This window comes from Cucurbita moschata, unplaced genomic scaffold (assembly GCF_002738365.1).
Source record: "Cucurbita moschata cultivar Rifu unplaced genomic scaffold, Cmos_1.0 Cmo_Scf00032, whole genome shotgun sequence".
Taxonomy (NCBI): Eukaryota; Viridiplantae; Streptophyta; class Magnoliopsida; order Cucurbitales; family Cucurbitaceae; genus Cucurbita; species Cucurbita moschata.
Window position 1 is genome coordinate 1,400,289 of NW_019268548.1, and position 18,866 is coordinate 1,419,154.

The window sequence follows — 18,866 nt, forward strand, 5'->3', positions numbered from 1 at the left end:
AAAAAAAAAAAAAGTGCCACATGCATAAGAAGCTGAAGCTTTAGGTGAATTGTTATATACAGTTGAAGAATAGTGTAGGATGTTTTGTTTTGTTTTTTTTTTAAAATTATTTTGTTGTTTCTCTTCAACTATAAAAACCTACACAAAATCTATGATGAAATTGCACCATTGTTCTTGTTGTTGTTGTTGAGAAACAATGTCACTGACTAAATGAAATGTACAATAAATGAATAGTAACGTCTTACACTAAGTGTTGAAAGAAATGCTCTTCCAAGTGTCACAGATTCATTTCAAATGCATATGAAATATTTTTCATTTGATGAAAATTTTATTTGTTTTTAGATTAAAATTAAGATGATTTTTGAAATATACATGAATATCAATTTTCTACGAAATGGAATTGCTCTATACTGACCCCTGAATGTTTCTTAGCCATCCTGGGCGGTCAATTATGCATGTCCCAAGGATCCGTTTCAGGCTTTGGAAATTCCATCTTTTGTTCCTGCTATAACCGCAGTTTTTTTTTTTCTTTTTTCTTTTTTCTTTTTTCTTTGGTTACTGTTAATCTTTTCCCATGTATTATTTAACATTTAGTCTTCCACAGGACCTGGTGGTGATCTTCGCACTTATTTGGAGGGTTTATCTACAGCAGAAAATGTTAAAAAATATGTTGAACAGAATCCATTTGGTCAAAAACCCATTTCCGAATCTAGTCCATGTTGGAAATTCTACCGTAGGATTATAAATAATGAGAAGGGACGACGATGATTTAGGTGTTCATTGGCTCTAGTATGAAGTCTGTTCTAACTTCCAAGTATATGTAGCTCTTATTCTCTGGAGTCATTTCCGTGACAGGATTCCCACATGCTGATGATTAGTTCTCACAAAGTACGTGGCCATATTTTTAAGATTGGTTCACATGGTTATTTGCTATATAGTAGTTCATCATCCGCTGCCATATTTGGATAACCGTTGCTTGTCTTGCAAGATTAGAAGAGCCTTTTATCCCCTCTACACATTTCATTAGTTTCATGTTTCTTTGTGGCAAATTTTGAAAACTAATCCGGTGAGTACATATTCACCGTTTTTCATAAAGATATTTTCTTGTAGTTGTAGGTTACGAGCATACAGAGAATATTTAGAGATACACAGCTAGAAATCCAGTTTACTCTAGCCAATACATTGCCCTGTATTTTGTAATTTTTTGAAACTTTTACTGCTGGTAGCTGAAATCTATTTCTGACATGGGGATGGAAGATTCGTAGCACGATGTTATGACAAGGATGTAGTTTGATTCATTTAGGACACTTTTGCAATGTACTTCGACGATTATGAAGATTAAATCTGAACTCTGCAATGCTTGGTTATCTCACATATCTTTGGATTTATGGGTTATCTCTGCAAAGCTATCTGACTTATATGCTATACTTCCATCTCTCTCTTAAATTTCTTTGTTCAGGTTTTGAGTTCAAGACATTATATATAGAAGCTCTCGTCAGCAGGAATTTGATTTGTTCTGTTGATGTAAAAGTGAAGAATTCCTGAATATTCCAACTCATTGCAGGCTTTTGCATATGATACCAAGAAATATTGATTCTGTGGTTTCTACCACAATTACCCAGGTGGGTGGCTTGCCATCAAAAGAAGGGTTCAGCCCTGCAAGAGCTTCCTCTCTTCAAACAGGGAAAAAATTCATCCCAAGCTCATATTCGATGCTGTAAATGAGATACTTATCGAAAAATTAGCTCTTTCTGAGGGGGTGCTCCTGAGCCATTGTTGACACCAACAAAGATCGCAAAGAAAGCCCTTGGTGGGCAAAATATTTTGAAACAAATGTTATGAAATAGAACAGTTTCAAGCTTAAGAAGTTTGAATGCAACAACTTCGACCAAGACAAGGATGGCTCAAAAAGCATTCTGCATGCGTCAATCAAGGAGTTGGACAGATTATCGGGGTAACGTTTATGATATTGTGTTAGATGTCGAGCAATCGATGTCAAATACTTGGTGAGGCAAAATAAAGCATATAGTATGCATTGACAATGGCTAGTTTGCTTGCATTCTTACTGTTTTTTCATCCTTGATATTTGCTTTCTTACAGTGAAACATGAACTTCTGCTCTTTCTGCACTTCTAACTGTTACTTGTTTCATTTATTCTTCTGAAGTAAAGTGTAGAGTAAACAAATGGAAAAGCCATAGTTCAAGGGAGAAGCTTTTGAGTTTTCTTTGCTTGTGTTAGAAAAAGGAGATCCCCTGCAACAAATATGGGGCTGTTTTTGTAAGAGCCAGAACAGAAATATGTTTAAAATACAGCCATTTTAAAAGAATACAACAATACATGCCTAACATAAAACACTAAATGATGAATCTTTTGTTCTTTTAACACAGCAGAGGTGGGAAACAATGAGTGAGTGGTCACACAATTTTGAATAATGAGATGGGAAAAGGCATCAATCCCCATGCGCCTCCCACAGCATGCAAACCAAAAGCCTATAGCCACAGCTAAAGCAATGATCGAGAGGACAGGTGCCGTCGGTAACGTTTTTTTTGTTCTCGAAAGTTGTGCTTGTTTTCTCTTCCTCTCGAAACATTTGTTGAAAAAAAGTTATAATGGGATTCATAAGGTAAAGGTTAAATTAAGCACATGAACATATCATTTTTTATCAACCCGAACATAGTTTAATGAATAAGATAATAGTAATAATTACTATTTCAAAGTTTATGATTCTATCGTTCATATTAAGTATTGAAACCCCTCGATCTTTTCTACCTTCTCTTCTCGTAGAGGAGGACCATATTATATGTTTTTTCATTTTTTTAGAAGAAAAAAATGATGGGGACAGTGACAGTGGAGAGGGGATTGGTCGAATGCAACAAAACATATATGTATTTAGGATTAATTTATGTGTTCCAGTGTTGTCTTGGATCTTGTGACCAATGTTGTTGCCTGAGAGACACATTATTATCTTTCATTCTCATAATCTCATAAAGAAGAAACTTACCCGTTTTTCTTCCTTTCTTTTTCTTGCTGCACAATCTTCCACTGCCTTTCCATTTTTACAATATATATATATATATCTATATATATTATATAATGTAATATTATGTCGCAGTTTTCAAAGGTTTGCCTTTTGGTCCTTTTCTGTCCCTACAATATTTATGAGGAATCAATCAAATGTGCACCAAAAGATGTCACTCACTTACTGTCTTCTACAGTTCGAAACTGTTCATCTTTGATGATTCTCTGTTGTTTTTTCCTTGTTTGTTACAACAAAATAACCAAGTGTCAGGGGAAAAATTCATTGACTGATTGTAGATCAACAAACTAGTAGCCTCTCCACAAGCTTAACCCATCATATTGTTCTGTGTTCATCACAATTTCAATCCATTTCTCCTTTTTGATCCATTCAAACCTTCCAAAAACATGCTAAATGTGTTTATAGATTTTGCTTTTAGTTTCCCCAAAATGTCTCATACCAATGGAGATGTATTCTTTACTTATAAGCCCACGACCGTTCCCTAAATTAGCTAATGTGGGACTCCCTCCCACAACAATCCTAACATACAATATAACATAAAATAGCTAACATTCTAGGAGTAAATCAACATACAATCTATTTAATTAATCAATATATAACATGCTACAAGCTCTTCTCAACAAAGCTTGCATTCTAACTTGTATTTTGAAGAATCCAAAAGCGTTTAACACATTACATTGCATGTCTAATTGAATATAGCTTACAATACCTTTTTCCTCCAAGGATGAACAACTAGGGATACATAATTCTCCTCTCCTTCCTTCCTCGCTCCGTCCCTATCTGCCTCGGGCGTTCTATGAGTCACCAGCCGTCCCATCTTTATTGGAGCGGTCGGTGCCATTACCGTCAGCTGCATGAAGAAGCTGCTTGAAGTTGAAGCTTGCAGCTGAAAAGGGTTTCAAGTTCTGTGAAGCAAAAGGGTGGAGAGCTGAAGGCACAAAGGGATTGGACAAAGCATGGGAATTTGAGCTCAAGAAATGGATATGGCTTTCAAATGGGTTGGTAATATATGAAGCATAGGGTGTAAAGAAGAGTGCAGAAGCAGAAGATGAACTCGTTGGAGCCTCAATTTGTGATGGAAAAACTCCATTATTGTTCCCAAATTGAGAAGAATTGTAAGTATTGTAAGGTGTAAAATTGTAATCTTCTACATGTTGATTACTACTTCCATCAATCCACTTCCCTTTGGTTAATGAAGAAGCTTTTCCTTGTAACGCTAAATCCATATCCCAAATCTTCGTTTTCTCGATAGAATCGCCTTTCATGTCGACGGCGAAGGGCGGAGGGAGCGAGTTACAAAATTGGGAAGAAGAAGAAGAAGAAGAAGAAGAAGAAGAATAATGATGATGATGATCATATGGAGGGAAAAGCATCTGTTGGTGAAACGGAGAGAACCCGGTTGGGATTTGCAACGGCGGGAGCTTGTCGATATCGAGCTTGGTGACGTCGGGGAGCCAGTCGATGACCTTACTAGGTTGGCCAAGTTTGAGCTTGTCTTGAAGATCATAGAGTTGAATGGCGGTAGGCACTGATAGCCTTATCCTTCTATCTCTCAAGCCCCTAATGGTACAAACTTTGCTATGTCTATCTTTGCCACCAAATGAACGAGAAACTCTCACAATTCTTGGGTTTCTAAACCCTGACCATTGCCTAGAGCTTGTTGGAGCCTTGGGGAACCTATATTTTCCTTCTTCTTTTGATTCAAAACCCTTTTCTTTTGAGTTTCTCAACATGTTTGAATTTTATGGTTTCTTCATTCTTCTTGAATCAATCAATCAATCTTCAAAAAAAAATCAAATTAAATCTGGAAGAAAAAATTAGGGTTTTTGTTGGAAGCCTTGAAGAAATATAAGAACATGTATAGATGTAAAAGAAGGGGATGATGAACTTACATTTGAAGGTGTGACCAGAAATCAAGAGGAGGTTGAAGAAGAAAGATCAAAGCTTTAACACAAGAAATGACAGTGTGATGGGTAAAGGCAAAGAAGATGCCAACAGGAATTTATTTAACCTCTCCCATCTTGCCTATATGTCAAAGGATAGAAAAGGAAAAGGTAAGGTGTGTTTTCGACCACGTGGCACGAGCTTTTTTGACGACACGTTTACAAAATAGACTGAGCACGAATGACGGTTTCCTCATCTTGATGCGTATGTCCACAAGTGTGATATCTCACGTTGGTTGGGGAGGAGGACGAAACACTCTTTATAAGGGTGTGGAAACCTCTCTTTAGTATACGCGTTTTAAAGCCTTGATGGAAAGTCCAAAGAGGACAATATCTGCTAATGGTTGGTCTAGGCTGTTATAAATGGTATTAGAGTCAGACACTGGGGGATGTACCAGCGAGGAGACTGTTCCCCGAAGGGGGGTAGACACGAGGCGGTGTGCCAGCAAGGATGCTGGGTCTCAAAGGGGGGTGGATTTGGTGGGGGTCCTACATCAATTGGAGAAAGGAACAAGTAGCAGTGAAGACAGTGGGCACTGAAAGGGGGTGGATTGTGATATCCCACATCGGTTGGGGAGGAGAACGAAACACTCTTTTATAAGGGTGTGGAAACTTCTCCCTAGTATATACGTTTTAAAGCCTTGATAGAAAGCCCAAAGAGGACAATATCTGCTAGCGGTGGGTCTGGGATGTTACAAAAAGGCTACAAATCCACCCGAGTTTTCGAGAATTGATATTCAAGAACAATGTCACTATGACTGATAGTTTTGCACTGTTGGATGTATGAAAGAGAAGTCGATTATCTCGAGTTTGTATCTAATGGTTCTTAAGAAGCATATAAATTTTAGAATCTACGTAGAACGGTTGAATAATTTTTCCTATTTTTACGACTCGATTCATTAATTATCCATTAGTATAGGGTATAAATATATTAACTCATCACTAAAAAATTATACAAAGTTACTATGGGGACCATTCAAATTAAACCAAGAAAGAAAGTAAAAGGGGTAGCCTTTTTCAGCATTTACAAACAGCTTTATTGATTTGGTTAATACATCATGAGTTGAACAATGCATGCCCTAGCTACACATATCCAAAAGAAAAGACACTCAATATCAAGAACCCTAATTATTGTTCTTACCTTTTAGCATACAAAAATTTCATTTTTTTGCAATTATTTTTCACAAGATTTGATTTTGTGTTAAAATTCAATATGGGTTTCGTTTAAAATTCTCGGGTTTGTTTTCTTCAAAAAAAATGTAAACAACTATTCAACTTTTAAAAGTCATTTCTGAATCTTGAGCTCCAAAATTTTAAATGTCACGTAAAAACGAGCCAACTAAAAGCAAAATTGTTATCGAACTGCCCCTCGAGATTGATATTAGGGTTTCGGGATGGCATAAACTACTCGATTTACGCAAGAAAAATTAGGGTTTTTTTTCCCTTAGCAAAAGGTGTGGTGAGTAAGGCATTAGAAGATAGAAAGCTATAGAAACTCCCAAAACTTAGTAGATGAGGGACCAATGTAGGTTCTTTTAATTTAAAGGCATCCAACTCAATGCCAAAAAGGACCACAGGCATGCAATAGAGATATGGTGGCAGTAAGATTTAGCAGCACAACTTGAATTTTGTATTTATTATCAATCTTTCAATTTTCAATCAAAATTTACGATCTTAATGTTAACGTCACGAATACGACGTGTGAATCCAAACCATACCGTATATGGCTCGTTTAGAGATATAGAAATGCCTTTAACCACTCATTCAACTAATCAACACAATCCCGAGTACATCTAGAAGTCACTCTTAGTTGAGAGCATATACCTTCAAACATTTGATCTTTTAGACGACTACATAGATCAAACTAGCTTTTGTCAGTTAAGTCACGGCTCGAGTTCTCGAAGCCAACAAACCCTAAAAGTACAGCAACCAAAAGCTTAGCCCACCATGAATATGCAGCTCAAGAGTACATCACAAAGTTGACACGACCAAAATGGGGAGCCATGAAGGAAAAAGAAAAAACCTTAAACCCTTCAAAAGATGACATTCCAAAGGCCTTTTAGAGAGAGAAAGAGAAGAGATGTTGTTTTGAGTAGTTCTATGATGGATTGGACAAAATGGGGAATTTTGAAAGCAAAATAATTGAAGAGATTAATGGAGACACAACAATTGGGAGAGACAGTCAAAAAGCTGAGCCCTTTCTTTATATCTCTATCTCCATTGAACTTGAAAAAAAATAAATAAAATAATGAATACCCTTTTGAATTTATTTCATATTTATGAATAAAAATGAAAAGTTGATGAAATTTAATTAGAAAATTAAGAAGAATGGTCCCTTTTACCAGCTGACAGAGGCTCTTAATTGATAGGGTTTCACTGTGAGTATCAACAATGGTTCCTTTCAACAAAAAGTTGAAAACTTTGAATCATATTCTAAATAATTATGCAGTGGAAGACTCCCAGTTTGATGCAATAAACTAATAAATGTGGACTGAATCAAAATATTGCTTACCCCTGTCATTGTTCTTTCTGTATGTGTGTATATATATATATATATATGAATGATATTCTGGAAGCACTTTTGGAGGGTTTTCGTGCATTCTATTGCCCAAAATTATTAGATTTTGTTTCAATTTTCAACTTTAAATAAGCAATTTGTGGATTTATTAGATGTAAATTTGATTTTTTTTTTTGTCCAATTAAATTTTAGGCTTTTAATTCCGTGCTTAATAAATTTGTGGAAAAAAAAAACGATAAGTAGCTTCAGGGACTATTAGACAAAATATCGACTTTTTTGGACGAAAAAAAAAAAAAAGAGAGTTAAGACCCTATTAATTTGTTTAAACAAAAAAAATCAAGAACAAGATATAATAGACTTGTTTAATGTTTTTTTGAAATTTTGAGAAATAAGAAACGAGAAATGAAAACACAAATGTGTTCAAAGAGCTCTAAACTAGTTAAGCCATGTAATTCTTATCAAAATTAGTCTCATTTCCGCCCATTATTGAACTCCCAACAAAATTGCAGTTTAGAACAAAGAGAATGAAGGGTCTACTAAGTCTTTAAGTTTTGGATCGAGTTGGTTTTGATTTGTTCCTGAATTTCAAAATGTTACACTTTTACCCAAATTTAAATATTTACATTTGCTCCTTGATTTTGAATAATGTTCCTGATTTTGAATAATGTTCCTTCGATTGTAGTCACTGTACGCCACCACCATATCGAAACTTCTGCCAAATTGAAACGTTTATAAAGAAGTAAATGAGAAGCCAATGATATAAGTATTTTTTAACAAATGGGTTATGTTTATATATACACTAAAAATGATATGTTTTGTGAATTTGGGTTTTCTTGTTGGAATATAATTTAATTGTAGAAGAGTAAGGTCCTTGGTTGAGTAAACCATTCCTTGATGATTGGCAACAGGGAAAAAGTAAATGTCAGAATTTTCTGCAGTGACATTTAATGTGGAGAATCAATTATTAATACTCCAAAACTCCAAATAAAGATCAAAGAACAGTGTTATTTGAGCCATTTGGTTAAGTTTCTTCTAGGCTGAGCAGAAACCTATGCTAAACCCAGACAATGAAACAAGTTGAGACCGAAAATAAATGAGTTTCAAAGGGATACTAGAACTGATCTCCAATATGTATTATACTCGACTAATTTCAAAGGGCAACGGTTTGATCTTTTACATTTTGTTGCCAAGGAAACAGAGACCGTTCTAACTTTGAACTCATTCATGAGGTAGCGTGTCAGCAAACGTTGGGCTACATCGATTGGAGAAGGTAACAAGTGCCGCCCAAGATGCTGGGCCTCGAAGGGGGTGAATTGTGAGATCTCACATCAGTTGAATAGAAGAGCGAAACATTTTTTTATAAGGGTGTGAAAATCTCTCCTTGAGGGAAAATCTGAAAAAAAAAAAAACCCAAATAAGACAACATCTACTAGTGGTAGGTTTAAGCCGTTTATTTATCTTTCACAGGTGGGGAAAAGAGACACAGAGAGAACAAGAAAGAAGAAGGTAAAGAATGAACTGTCAAAGGAGATGATCTATAGACTAAATACCAAGAATCATAACAAGTACAAAGAAGGTGGAAACTGAAGCCCAGGATGAACAAAGCATTATCTTCCACACATATAAAGCTTCTGATGATAACAATGAAAAGGGATTCTTACATCAGTGGAGTTGGAACCGTACCGTCAAGCTCTTAAATGACCCCAGAGTTGGTTGGACGTCAACTTTCTAGGAATGTAATATTTGGCATCAACCCACTTATTTGGAATCCTCATAACCAAGCAAACTTCTTTCATTCTCTCAAATGATTAAACTGAAGATGAACCATCAAAACAAATCATGTCAGGATCAGATGTAAAGTTATCAAAGTCAATCATAGAGTTCACACTTATCATTTGTACGATTGAAGGGGATGGCCATCGATGTCGGTAAACAGAAACTTGCCTCCATTCTCATTAGTTCTGTAGCCTTTTACCTTTCTCTTCTTTTCTTTTCAGAAAACTAACAACTGTGTCAGTTAAGATACAGCAATTATGACTCTTTTAGCACAGATTTAGAGCTGGAAAATAGCACACAAGTGAGAGACCATAATATCCCATATCGGTTAGAGAGGGGAACGAAGCATTCCTTATAAGAGTGTGGAAACCTTTCCCTAGTAAAAATGTTTTGAAATCGTAGACAAGCATAAACCAACATATACAAAATAGACAAGCACAAACCAACATAGGTTGGGGAGTAACAGTCAGAAGGACCAGTGGAAAACTAAGGAAGTTTTGTAAGTTATGAATTCAAATCACTTATCCTCACCTAATATGGAAAATTTTATGAGGTTTCCAATATACAAATAAGCAGCTGCCTCGAGATTGGTCGAAATGTACATAAACTAACTCGGACAAGATTATCATAATATATAGACAAGTAGATAAGCCACGCAGGTTTTCTTGCTGTTATATTAGGAATTCAAGTAAAAACAGTCATTAACAAATGGAATCTGTAACAGCTGAAGTCCACCGCTAGTAGATGTTGTCCGCTTTGACCCATTACGTATCGCCGTCAGCTTCACAGTTTTAAAACGCGTCTACTAGGGAGAGGTTTCCACACCCTTATAAGGAATGCTTCGTTCCCCTCTCCAACCGACGTGGGATCTCACAATCTACTCCATTGGGGGGCCAGCGTCCTCGCTAGCACACCACCCAGTGTCTGGCTCTGATACCATTTGTAATAGCCAAAGTCCACCACTAATAGATATTGTACGTTTTGGCCCATTACAGACTGCCATCAGCCTCACGGTTTTAGAACGCATCTATTAAGGAGAGATTTCCACACCCTTATAAGAAATGCTTCGTTCCCCTATCCAACCGAGGCGAGATCTCACGTAATCAATCAAATATGCAAAATGTGATGTTATTATTAGCCTCTAATGAAGTCGAGCACCATAACCCAACTCTTTAACACCTCTCAACTACAATAACAATTCTATCTCAAGTGCGACCAAACAAAAGGCAGAGCAACAGAACAATAAGTGAAGAGGGGTTACTTTTCCACTACTGTATGTACCTAATAACAAGTAAAATGGTAAATAATTGAGAAAAGAAACTCCAACGAGAAAAACACACGTTTTCTTAAAGCAATAACAGCATACTAAGTCAATAACATTGCTAGGCTGCCTTTTGTTGGATCTAATTATGCAGGTAAAGGGAACCGACCTTGATAGTATAGATATCTGTTGTTAGCAGAAAGCCATATGACAACTTTTGACATGACGGTGCCCTATCTAATTAAATGTTTTGGGTTGGTCTCTCATAGTTGTTTGTAGTATCTTCTGCCATGTGAACTCATAAACATCCAACTTCTGCATCAGAACCGCTAAATAAACTTGTCTATAAAGATACATGGTACATACCTCCTATTTGAAGGTTAATGGAAATTTATAATTAAAATGTGTTAGGAACCACGACCTCTACAATGATATGATATTGTCCACTTCAAGCATAAGCTCTTGTGACTTTGATTTTACTTATAGACTCATGATCTTCCTCTTAATTAGCCAATGCGGGACTACTCCTCTCAATAATTCTCAACAAAATGTTGGCTTAAAAGTCCCATATAGACAACACGATGATGGGTCATAGAAAATGAATGTTCTAAAATATTTGTCTTTCCAGTACCAAAATGACTAATCCTATTGTCTTGCACCTTTTGTTTCTGAACTCTCAGGTTTAATCCTTGCCCACACAGCATATTGAAGGCGGAGAGCTTCATGGTCAAGGAACATAACAACCATGGCTCTAATGCAAGGTGCTAATCAATGAAACAAAACCTCAAACAAGATTACCTGTGAAGCATAGAGAATGAATATTGATAATCTAATTTGTTGAAAGAAAAAGTGGAACTCACAAGTAAATGATAAAAAAAAAAACGGCTAAATCAATCACCCACGAGCCCCAGCTCCAGGGCTAGAAATATAAGAGCTCAAGAATTAAGACAAAGAATCACATGTTCTGAAAGAATTCAAAAACCATGATAAATGCAAGCATGATCCAAATTACACTGGTATGAAATCAAATTGAGGCTTAAGATTAAGTTCCCTCAAAAAAGCTAGGATTGACAACTCATAAGCAATAACGGTGGGCACAAATTGGCAAAACACCAAGCCACCAACCAAAGAGCCATAACATTGTTGTCTCTTGACTCTGTTAGGAATCACGAACCTCCACAATGGTATGATATTGTCCAATTTGAGCATAAGCTCCCTTAGTTTTACTTTTGGTTTCTCCAAAAGGTCTCGTACCAATAAAGATGTATTCCTTTACTTATAAACCCATGATTAACCCCTTAATTAACCGACATGGGACTCCTCTCCCAACGATCATCACCAGAATCGTCACCAGACTCAACTTGCAGTTCACATCACTAAGCATTCATTCCAAGAACCACTAAGTATTCATTCCCGTGTCCAATCAATCATACATTCTGTATGTATAATAGTCATTATCAAAACAGCTCAGTAACCCAAGTCTTCAGCAGTGGCTAAATCTCCATTACATTTTAAAGAAGTATACGGAATAACAACTCCAACCGCCTACACCTACCCGACAAATACAAACTCCAGAAACAAACATACAGAGCACCTAAACAATCCAAATCCGCATAAAAGAAAGCTGTGGCTATTAGATAACTGCTTTAAATTCCGATTGGCTATGAGATTTCATCTGTACACCCTACAACATAATTCAAAGACGTACAAACAAAACTAAAAAGATGTGGACTACAAATACAAAACACACACCTAGAAACTCTGTTCATAACAACAAAAGTTCACCTTCGATACCGTCAGGACAATGCGAAGAGCTCTAATTTCCCGCCAGATCCAGTTATCTTCTTCCGTCGAGCGGCAGAGGAGACGAACGAATTGAATTCCGATAAATCAATCCATTATCTAAACAATAATAGATAAATAAATAAATAAATCCTTAAATTAATTAAAGATAAAATTAGTAAATTGAATATTCTTCAATCTTATATTTTTTTACTAAAAATAGCATTAATTTTTTAAATTTCAATAATATTCTTAAATTTTAAAAATAATAAAAATTTAATTTTAAATATATCCTATTAACTTTCAAAACTTTTATTAACTTAATATCCTTCCACTAAAAAAAAAAATATATATTAACAAAATTGTTTAAAAATAAATTAAATTTTATAAATTTTTTTATCTGCCAAAATAACTTAGATAATACATTAATTATATTAATATATAAAAAATTATCGTCATCTTAATGTATAAAAATTTATTAAATTAAATAGGTATTGGTTATTTTTTTTACAATAAAAATTTATTTATGTGGAATAAAAATGAATATCCGTATGATTTTTATAAATAACTATTTTAATAATATTTTATCGTATTTTTTGAAAAAAAAAATTACAAAAGATTAAATATTAAAATTGACCTAAAACTAATGATATAAAGAGATTAAATTTTTGAAAAAGAGATTATATTTTCTATTACCTATTTATTTCCTTCAAAAACCCTAATGATATAAAGCTGCTCAGAATCTTTTCTCTCTGTTTCATTTTCTCTACTCGTTTTCAAGGCACTCAGATCTCTCTCTGAAGTTCGATTCTCTGCCTTCAAGCAGGTACTTGGTTTTTTCTCCTTCTACTTACTTCAATGTCGTGGTTTCTATTCTGTTTACTTGATCTGTAATATTGTGCCAAATATTTGTTGAATGATCCATTGATAATTACCTATTTCGGTCAATCACGTTCTTCTTCTATATATATATATGTATATGATCTGTCTGTGTTAGGGTTTTGTGGGGCTTTATTTTTGTTATTTTTTTTTTTCGTTTAGGGCATAGCGCTTTCGTAAACCATTGGCTATCCATTACTGTACTTTGGACGATTCGCCGACGATTTGCCCCTATCCTCTTCGCTCGTCGGCTTTCTGGTCGTGCACAGATTCCTTTCAACTCTCACCTGTATCGTCGTACTAGTCTACTGCGTGGTCGTCTATAGCAAGTATTGTGTAGAATCTAACTGTTTTTGCATGTGTTTTCAAGCCCTCTCTGACGTTTAGGTGCATGTTTGAGGGATTGAAGTAGAGGAAGTCAGTTGTTGGAAGAGCGCATTACTGATTTTTTGTTTATTAACTTTTTGAGGTTTTACTTGATTTTTCAGTTTCATTTGATATATAAAACCCTAAAGAAATGTTGCTTAAGCGATCCCTAAATGTCGGCTGGCTACTCAATTTTTTTATTATTTCTTGTAGGTTTTTTTTAACAAAGTAAAATATAGATTTATTGTTTCTGTTATATTTCAGTCACATGTCTATTAGGCCTACAAAGGTTGTTGGTGATCTTTCTGGTACTGGTTATGTTTCACTGCATTGAGCTATGCTCATAGTATGCTCTAAATTGTCTTGTAGATGGCGGCAACACAGGAAGCCAGTTCTTCCCCTGCTCCCAGTGCCCAAGTGGTTGGGAATGCGTTTGTTGGGCAGTACTATCACATCCTTCATCATTCTCCACAATTGGTGCACCGGTTCTATCAGGATTCGAGTTTGCTAAGCCGTCCAGATGTCAATGGAGTGATGACAACAGTGACAAGCATGCAGGTAAACTTTTTTTATTTCGGCATATCCACGATATTGCTACACATTCCATGGCTGGAGAATAGTTATCCTACCTTTATTTATTTTGTGTTTTTTGGAGCCAGGGATACGTATGAAGTTGTACCAATCTTGTGGTCATGCATTTTAGTTTTTATCCGAAACATTGCTTTATTGTGCATTTGGGATATTGGTACATGAGTGACACTTGTTGGAACGTTTGGTTGCAAAATTGTTTATGCTTGAAATATTGGATTGTGTAAGTGCATAAAAATGATCACAGGATGTGTAAGCGCAGGCCATCACTATAATGAGTAATAATGTACTGTCGTTGTGGGACTGGGGATCCTCTTGAAAATCAAATTATATTCAACATCATCTCCACAAATTTTTATTCCCAGCTTTGAAAAGAAGCATGCATTATGTGTGAGATAAAAATTATATTAGTACTACAACAAACATGATCTATCTATAGTAATCAGGTACTGTTTGTGACATAATTCCAGAATGGCTATGATACCAGTAGTCCGCTAACTATGCCTGTTAATTTAAAGATTTAGACATTGGCAAAATAGTAATCATGGTTGTGATTTTTGGTTTCCATAGAATGGGCTTGGATTTTTGATGTTCGTTCATAGTTAATTGAAGTTGTATGTATCTTCATAACATTTTTCTGAATTTTTCTTATTGGTCTGAATTGAAGGAACTTGAAGGATGTAACTGATGAACATTTCTTATTTTTATGGTCTGGAGATTCCGGGTTTCAATTTTATGTTTGGCAATTAAAGTTCAAATTGTGTTGTGACAGGCAATAAATGACAAGATCATATCCATGAATTATGGAGACTATACAGCAGAAATAATTACTGCTGATGCTCAGGAGTCTCATGAGAAAGGAGTGATTGTTTTGGTTACAGGATGCCTAACTGGCAAGGACAATTTGAGGAGAAAATTTTCCCAGACATTTTTTCTTGCTCCTCAGGACAAAGGCTACTATGTCTTAAATGATGTGTTGAGATATGTTGAAGAAACTGAACCGACCCGAAGCAGCTCTTCATCGGGTGATGCCATCAAAGAGAATATCACAACGGTTACATCAACACCAGAACCAGGTGTATATTTTTGTCCTGGTACTATTCTAATGCATTATTGCAGAATTGTGAGATAGATCTCTGCTCCATTTACAGAACAATCTCATGCTCCTAATCATCTCACTGTGGAGCCTCCAGTGTCAGTGGAAGAGGAAGATATGAACAATGATCCTGAAGTTTGTGATCCTTCCAGTAATGATGAAGGATCTGTGATTGAAGAGGAAGAGGTTGTTGAAGCCCCACGTCCAAGTGAACATGAAGTAGTTGTGACTGCTGACGCAGCCCCTGTTGCCCAAGAAGATGCTCCAAAGAAGTCGTATGCATCCATTGTGAGTTATTACTTTCTTCTCTCTGCATTTTTTTATGCCAATCTTGTCTTAGACATTTACTCAGCTGACTTAATCATACTCAGGTTAAGGTGCCGAAGACAGTATCTGGTCCTGTTTATGTTCCAACTTCTGCTGTAAGAGCAGCACCCCCTGCAAATCCTGATCATCAGTCGATTGGCCTTGTTAAACCTGCTCCAGTTCCTGATGTTTCTGCAGCAAATGGTGACAGTCTTCCTGAAAGTAGTAACCTTCATGAGGAAGGTGTGTGTGCGCTCATGTTGATATGTGCCTTTCTTTAGCACTCCATTCTAGTTGGGCATTTATATATGCAATGCAAAACAACCGTAGATTATTAAATCAACTTAAAAGTGCTTATGTTGTTATTTGCTCTGGGTGTGTCATGATGGCCTGTTCACGTTTCTTTGAAATGTAATATTTTGCTAATACTGATTACAGCTGAAGGTCATTCCATATATGTACGAAACTTGCCATTTGATGCTACAGTTGAACAACTCGAGGAAGAGTTTAAGAAATTTGGGCCAATTAAGCGTGATGGTATCCAAGTTAGGAGTAATAAGGTCCTATACTAATAAAATTTCTTTTATTTTGTTCCAACCTGATTTTTGTTTTTATTATTTTAACGTTTTCTTTTTCATGCAGCAAGGTTTTTGTTTTGGATTTGTTGAGTTTGAGCAATTGAGCTCTGTGCATGGTGCACTCGAGGTAACAAAGATTACAGTGCACCTTTACGTTCTTAATGCAATCAGTTTAATATGTAGCTCTTCTATCATATCCTTCTCTTTGGTTGTTGATGGAGCATACTCTCTTCTGGATCTTGTAACTCATCTTTTCTATTTAGATTATATTATTGATCATTTTATGATTATTTTTATTTGATTTTGAATGTTGAATGGAACTTCTTAGGTCGGACTTTGGAGTTTATGGTTTGTTTTCCCTGGTAAATAACTAGGATGCACTGAATCAGGAGTATTGTATCTTTGGTCTTTAGGATGTTTGTGCTGTATCATTTGGATTCTTTGAGGGTTCTTTTTTCTGTACATATTTGTTTCTATCAATATGTTAGGCTTATACCTTGATGCATGACTCCAATTTTTAGTCTCGAGACTCGTGCCTTCTTTGGACCATAGGAAGCTTACGCCCCTATGAAAACACATTAAGGCTTAAAGTATCTTTGCCTCATGCAATGAATAGAAGAATAATATTAACTTGCCTCATTCTTAAATAATATAATCGTCTGAGTTGTGACAATTTGAACAATTACTACTTTTACTAGTTGGACTTTAAAAACATTGAATCCAAAAATTTGTAAACTAAGGCTAATGATATTAGTATTGATATTCTTTTAGAGTTCTTGTTTAAAGTGGCAGCTGACATACCTTTGTATGACTATTTTGTTTAGTAATACTGGATAGTGCTTGTAATTAAAATTGAGGTTTGCACCTCACTTTCAAGAGTAAAAGTCTCGAGGTTGCCTTTAGCTTTTTAAGACATTGGTTTCTGTCAATTATAATTGGTAAAAATTAATGATTTGTATACTGTACTTGTATGGTTATATTTGTGCTCTTGCTTACTTGTATCTTTGTTATCCTCCTTGCCACCAGTACGTCTTACTAGAGTATTGGATGATCTTGTGTGTTCATATTCCTGTGTCTGTCTGATTTCTTTGATTTTTTCTTTTTATCATCTTATGTGTGTCTGGTGCCTCATTGACTACAAACATTAATTTCTTCCCTACCTTTTTGTTCTTTCATCATCTAGTGATGTGATCTATACATGTTATTGATCCCAAAATTTGTTTAAATTGAATGTTCAGCCTGAAGAAATTAGGATGTTATTTTGAGCATTAAAAAAATCAGTATCCTTAACATGACTTTTTAAACTATAGGTGCTGTTTCTATGTTTCACCATAGAATTCAAATTGATTCATATAGTTTCCACCCTTCTTTCCTTTTATAAGATAACAATTGATGGTAAATTTGACATATTTGTAACTATAATATCTTGCATTTTTGGTATATTATGTGTCATAAGAGTTGCACCTTCATCATCAGGGGTGGTGAAAGACTTTCGATTCAACCTGGAGATCATAGATTCCGAGCTACTTGAAGTTGCTTGTCTATGATAAAAAATAAAATAAAAAATCTCAAGTTTTTTCTTGCCTAAATGTTGTACGGCTAAACGATAATTTTCAAGTTGAACTTGGAGTCATTATATGCATGTAAAATACCTCGTGATTTTTGAATTTAAATGTTGCAAGATGAAACAAGAGTTGACACTTTCTAGCTTGGTTGTTCATCTACTTTATGTTTTTGTTTTTCTGAATTTAAATCCTCCCTTTGGGTTTGATACTGTTGCGCTGACCTTTCTTAATTCAATAACACTAGGCTTCGCCAGTAACAATAGGTGATCGTCAAGCTGTTGTAGAGGAGAAGAGGACCACCACTCGAGGTGAGCTGCCATTTGAAGTTTACTTTTTCCTTCCTTACTTTCTTTTCATTGATAGGTTACGTGTGTCGTGGTTAGCGTTACATTTAATCTATATGAACTTCATAAGTGAAGGAACTTCTGAATTCTTTATCCAGTTGTGACGAGCTGATTGTGTTAATCAATTGATCTGTACAGTTAGCGGAGGTGGCAGAGGGCGATTCTCTACAGGAAGAGGTGGTTTCCGCAATGATAGTTTCAGGGCAAGAGGGAACTATGGTGGTGGCAGAGGCTACGGGAGAAACGAATTCAGAAACCAGGGTGAGTTCTCAGGACGACCCCGAGGTTCAACCGGACGCAACGGGGAAGGTTATCAGCGGGCTAACCAAAATGGAGGCGGAAGGGGAGGAGGTCGTCAGGGTGGGGCAATCCGCACACCCATTACCGGTTGAAGGTTGAACAGTTAAGGAAGAATACGTTGACAATTTTTTGACAGTAAAATTGAGGATGAGCTCTACCACCTTTTTCTTCTTCTTTTTGGAATTTTTCCCTCTTTGAATGTGGGCGGTTTGGGGGTTTGGGAAATGGTAGGGATATTAATGCGGTAGAAGAAACCGAAGGTACTCCTTCAATTAATTAGTCATTTACATTTATGTGATAAGATAGTTTTGATTTATTTTTTTTTTTTACCCCTTGAGGCTTCATAAAGCTGTACGACGAGGTTGAAGCTGTTTCGACGCAAGATCTTTTTGCTATTATTATTACTCTATTATTTTGGGGGTAATCTCTATCTCTCTTTGTCTTCCCCATCTCCGTCCACCTTGATTTTTCTAGGACTGTTTTAGGGTTAATAATCACGGTGGAGAGAAGAGAGTAAGGAGGGGGG

The 18,866-nt window shown here is 35.8% G+C and overlaps 3 protein-coding genes across 12 annotated transcripts in view; 2 read left to right on the forward strand and 1 right to left on the reverse strand.

Annotated features, from left to right (window-relative positions):
* The window catches only part of LOC111430057, a 7,094-nt gene extending 4,997 nt beyond the window's left edge, over positions 1-2,097 (forward strand). Inside the window, exon 8 of one of the 2 annotated variants that reach the window (XM_023066184.1) lies at positions 1,460-2,097. In XM_023066184.1, coding sequence (XP_022921952.1) covers positions 1,460-1,545 — 86 coding nt within the window. In that variant the 3' untranslated portion in view covers positions 1,546-2,097. Of the gene's footprint in view, positions 1-604; positions 1,390-1,459 lie in introns of those variants that run through there. The other variant, XM_023066183.1, reaches the window with a different exon arrangement.
* A 1,572-nt stretch (positions 2,098-3,669) lies between these two features.
* On the reverse strand, positions 3,670-12,436 carry LOC111430066 (transcription factor TCP5-like). Of its 7 annotated transcripts, none has more exons than XM_023066203.1 (3): positions 12,322-12,428; positions 11,914-12,220; positions 3,670-4,728 (listed from the first exon to the last, which is right to left on the reverse strand). In XM_023066203.1, the coding sequence occupies exons 2-3, from the start codon at positions 11,918-11,920 to the stop codon at positions 3,833-3,835; spliced, it is 903 nt and encodes a 300-aa protein (XP_022921971.1). In that variant the 5' UTR covers positions 11,921-12,220; positions 12,322-12,428; the 3' UTR covers positions 3,670-3,832. The 7 variants fall into 7 exon arrangements, 2 of the variants coding, with proteins under 2 accessions (XP_022921971.1, XP_022921970.1); XR_002708269.1 differs by lacking the exon at positions 3,670-4,728 and adding exons at positions 9,014-9,312; positions 9,388-9,507 and having other exon boundaries at positions 11,711-12,428; XM_023066202.1 differs by lacking the exons at positions 11,914-12,220; positions 12,322-12,428 and adding an exon at positions 4,931-4,990 and having other exon boundaries at positions 3,670-4,842.
* A 587-nt stretch (positions 12,437-13,023) lies between these two features.
* LOC111430061 (ras GTPase-activating protein-binding protein 2-like) lies at positions 13,024-18,764 on the forward strand. Of its 3 annotated transcripts, none has more exons than XM_023066193.1 (10): positions 13,037-13,144; positions 13,360-13,526; positions 13,933-14,121; positions 14,924-15,227; positions 15,303-15,535; positions 15,619-15,796; positions 15,992-16,113; positions 16,196-16,258; positions 17,941-18,004; positions 18,179-18,764. In XM_023066193.1, exons 3-10 carry the CDS (start codon positions 13,933-13,935, stop codon positions 18,430-18,432), a joined length of 1,407 nt encoding a protein of 468 aa, XP_022921961.1. In that variant the 5' UTR covers positions 13,037-13,144; positions 13,360-13,526; the 3' UTR covers positions 18,433-18,764. The 3 variants fall into 3 exon arrangements, with proteins under 3 accessions (XP_022921959.1, XP_022921961.1, XP_022921960.1); XM_023066192.1 differs by having other exon boundaries at positions 13,038-13,144; positions 13,360-13,455; XM_023066191.1 differs by lacking the exon at positions 13,360-13,526 and having other exon boundaries at positions 13,024-13,144.
* Positions 18,765-18,866: the final 102 nt, after the last annotated feature.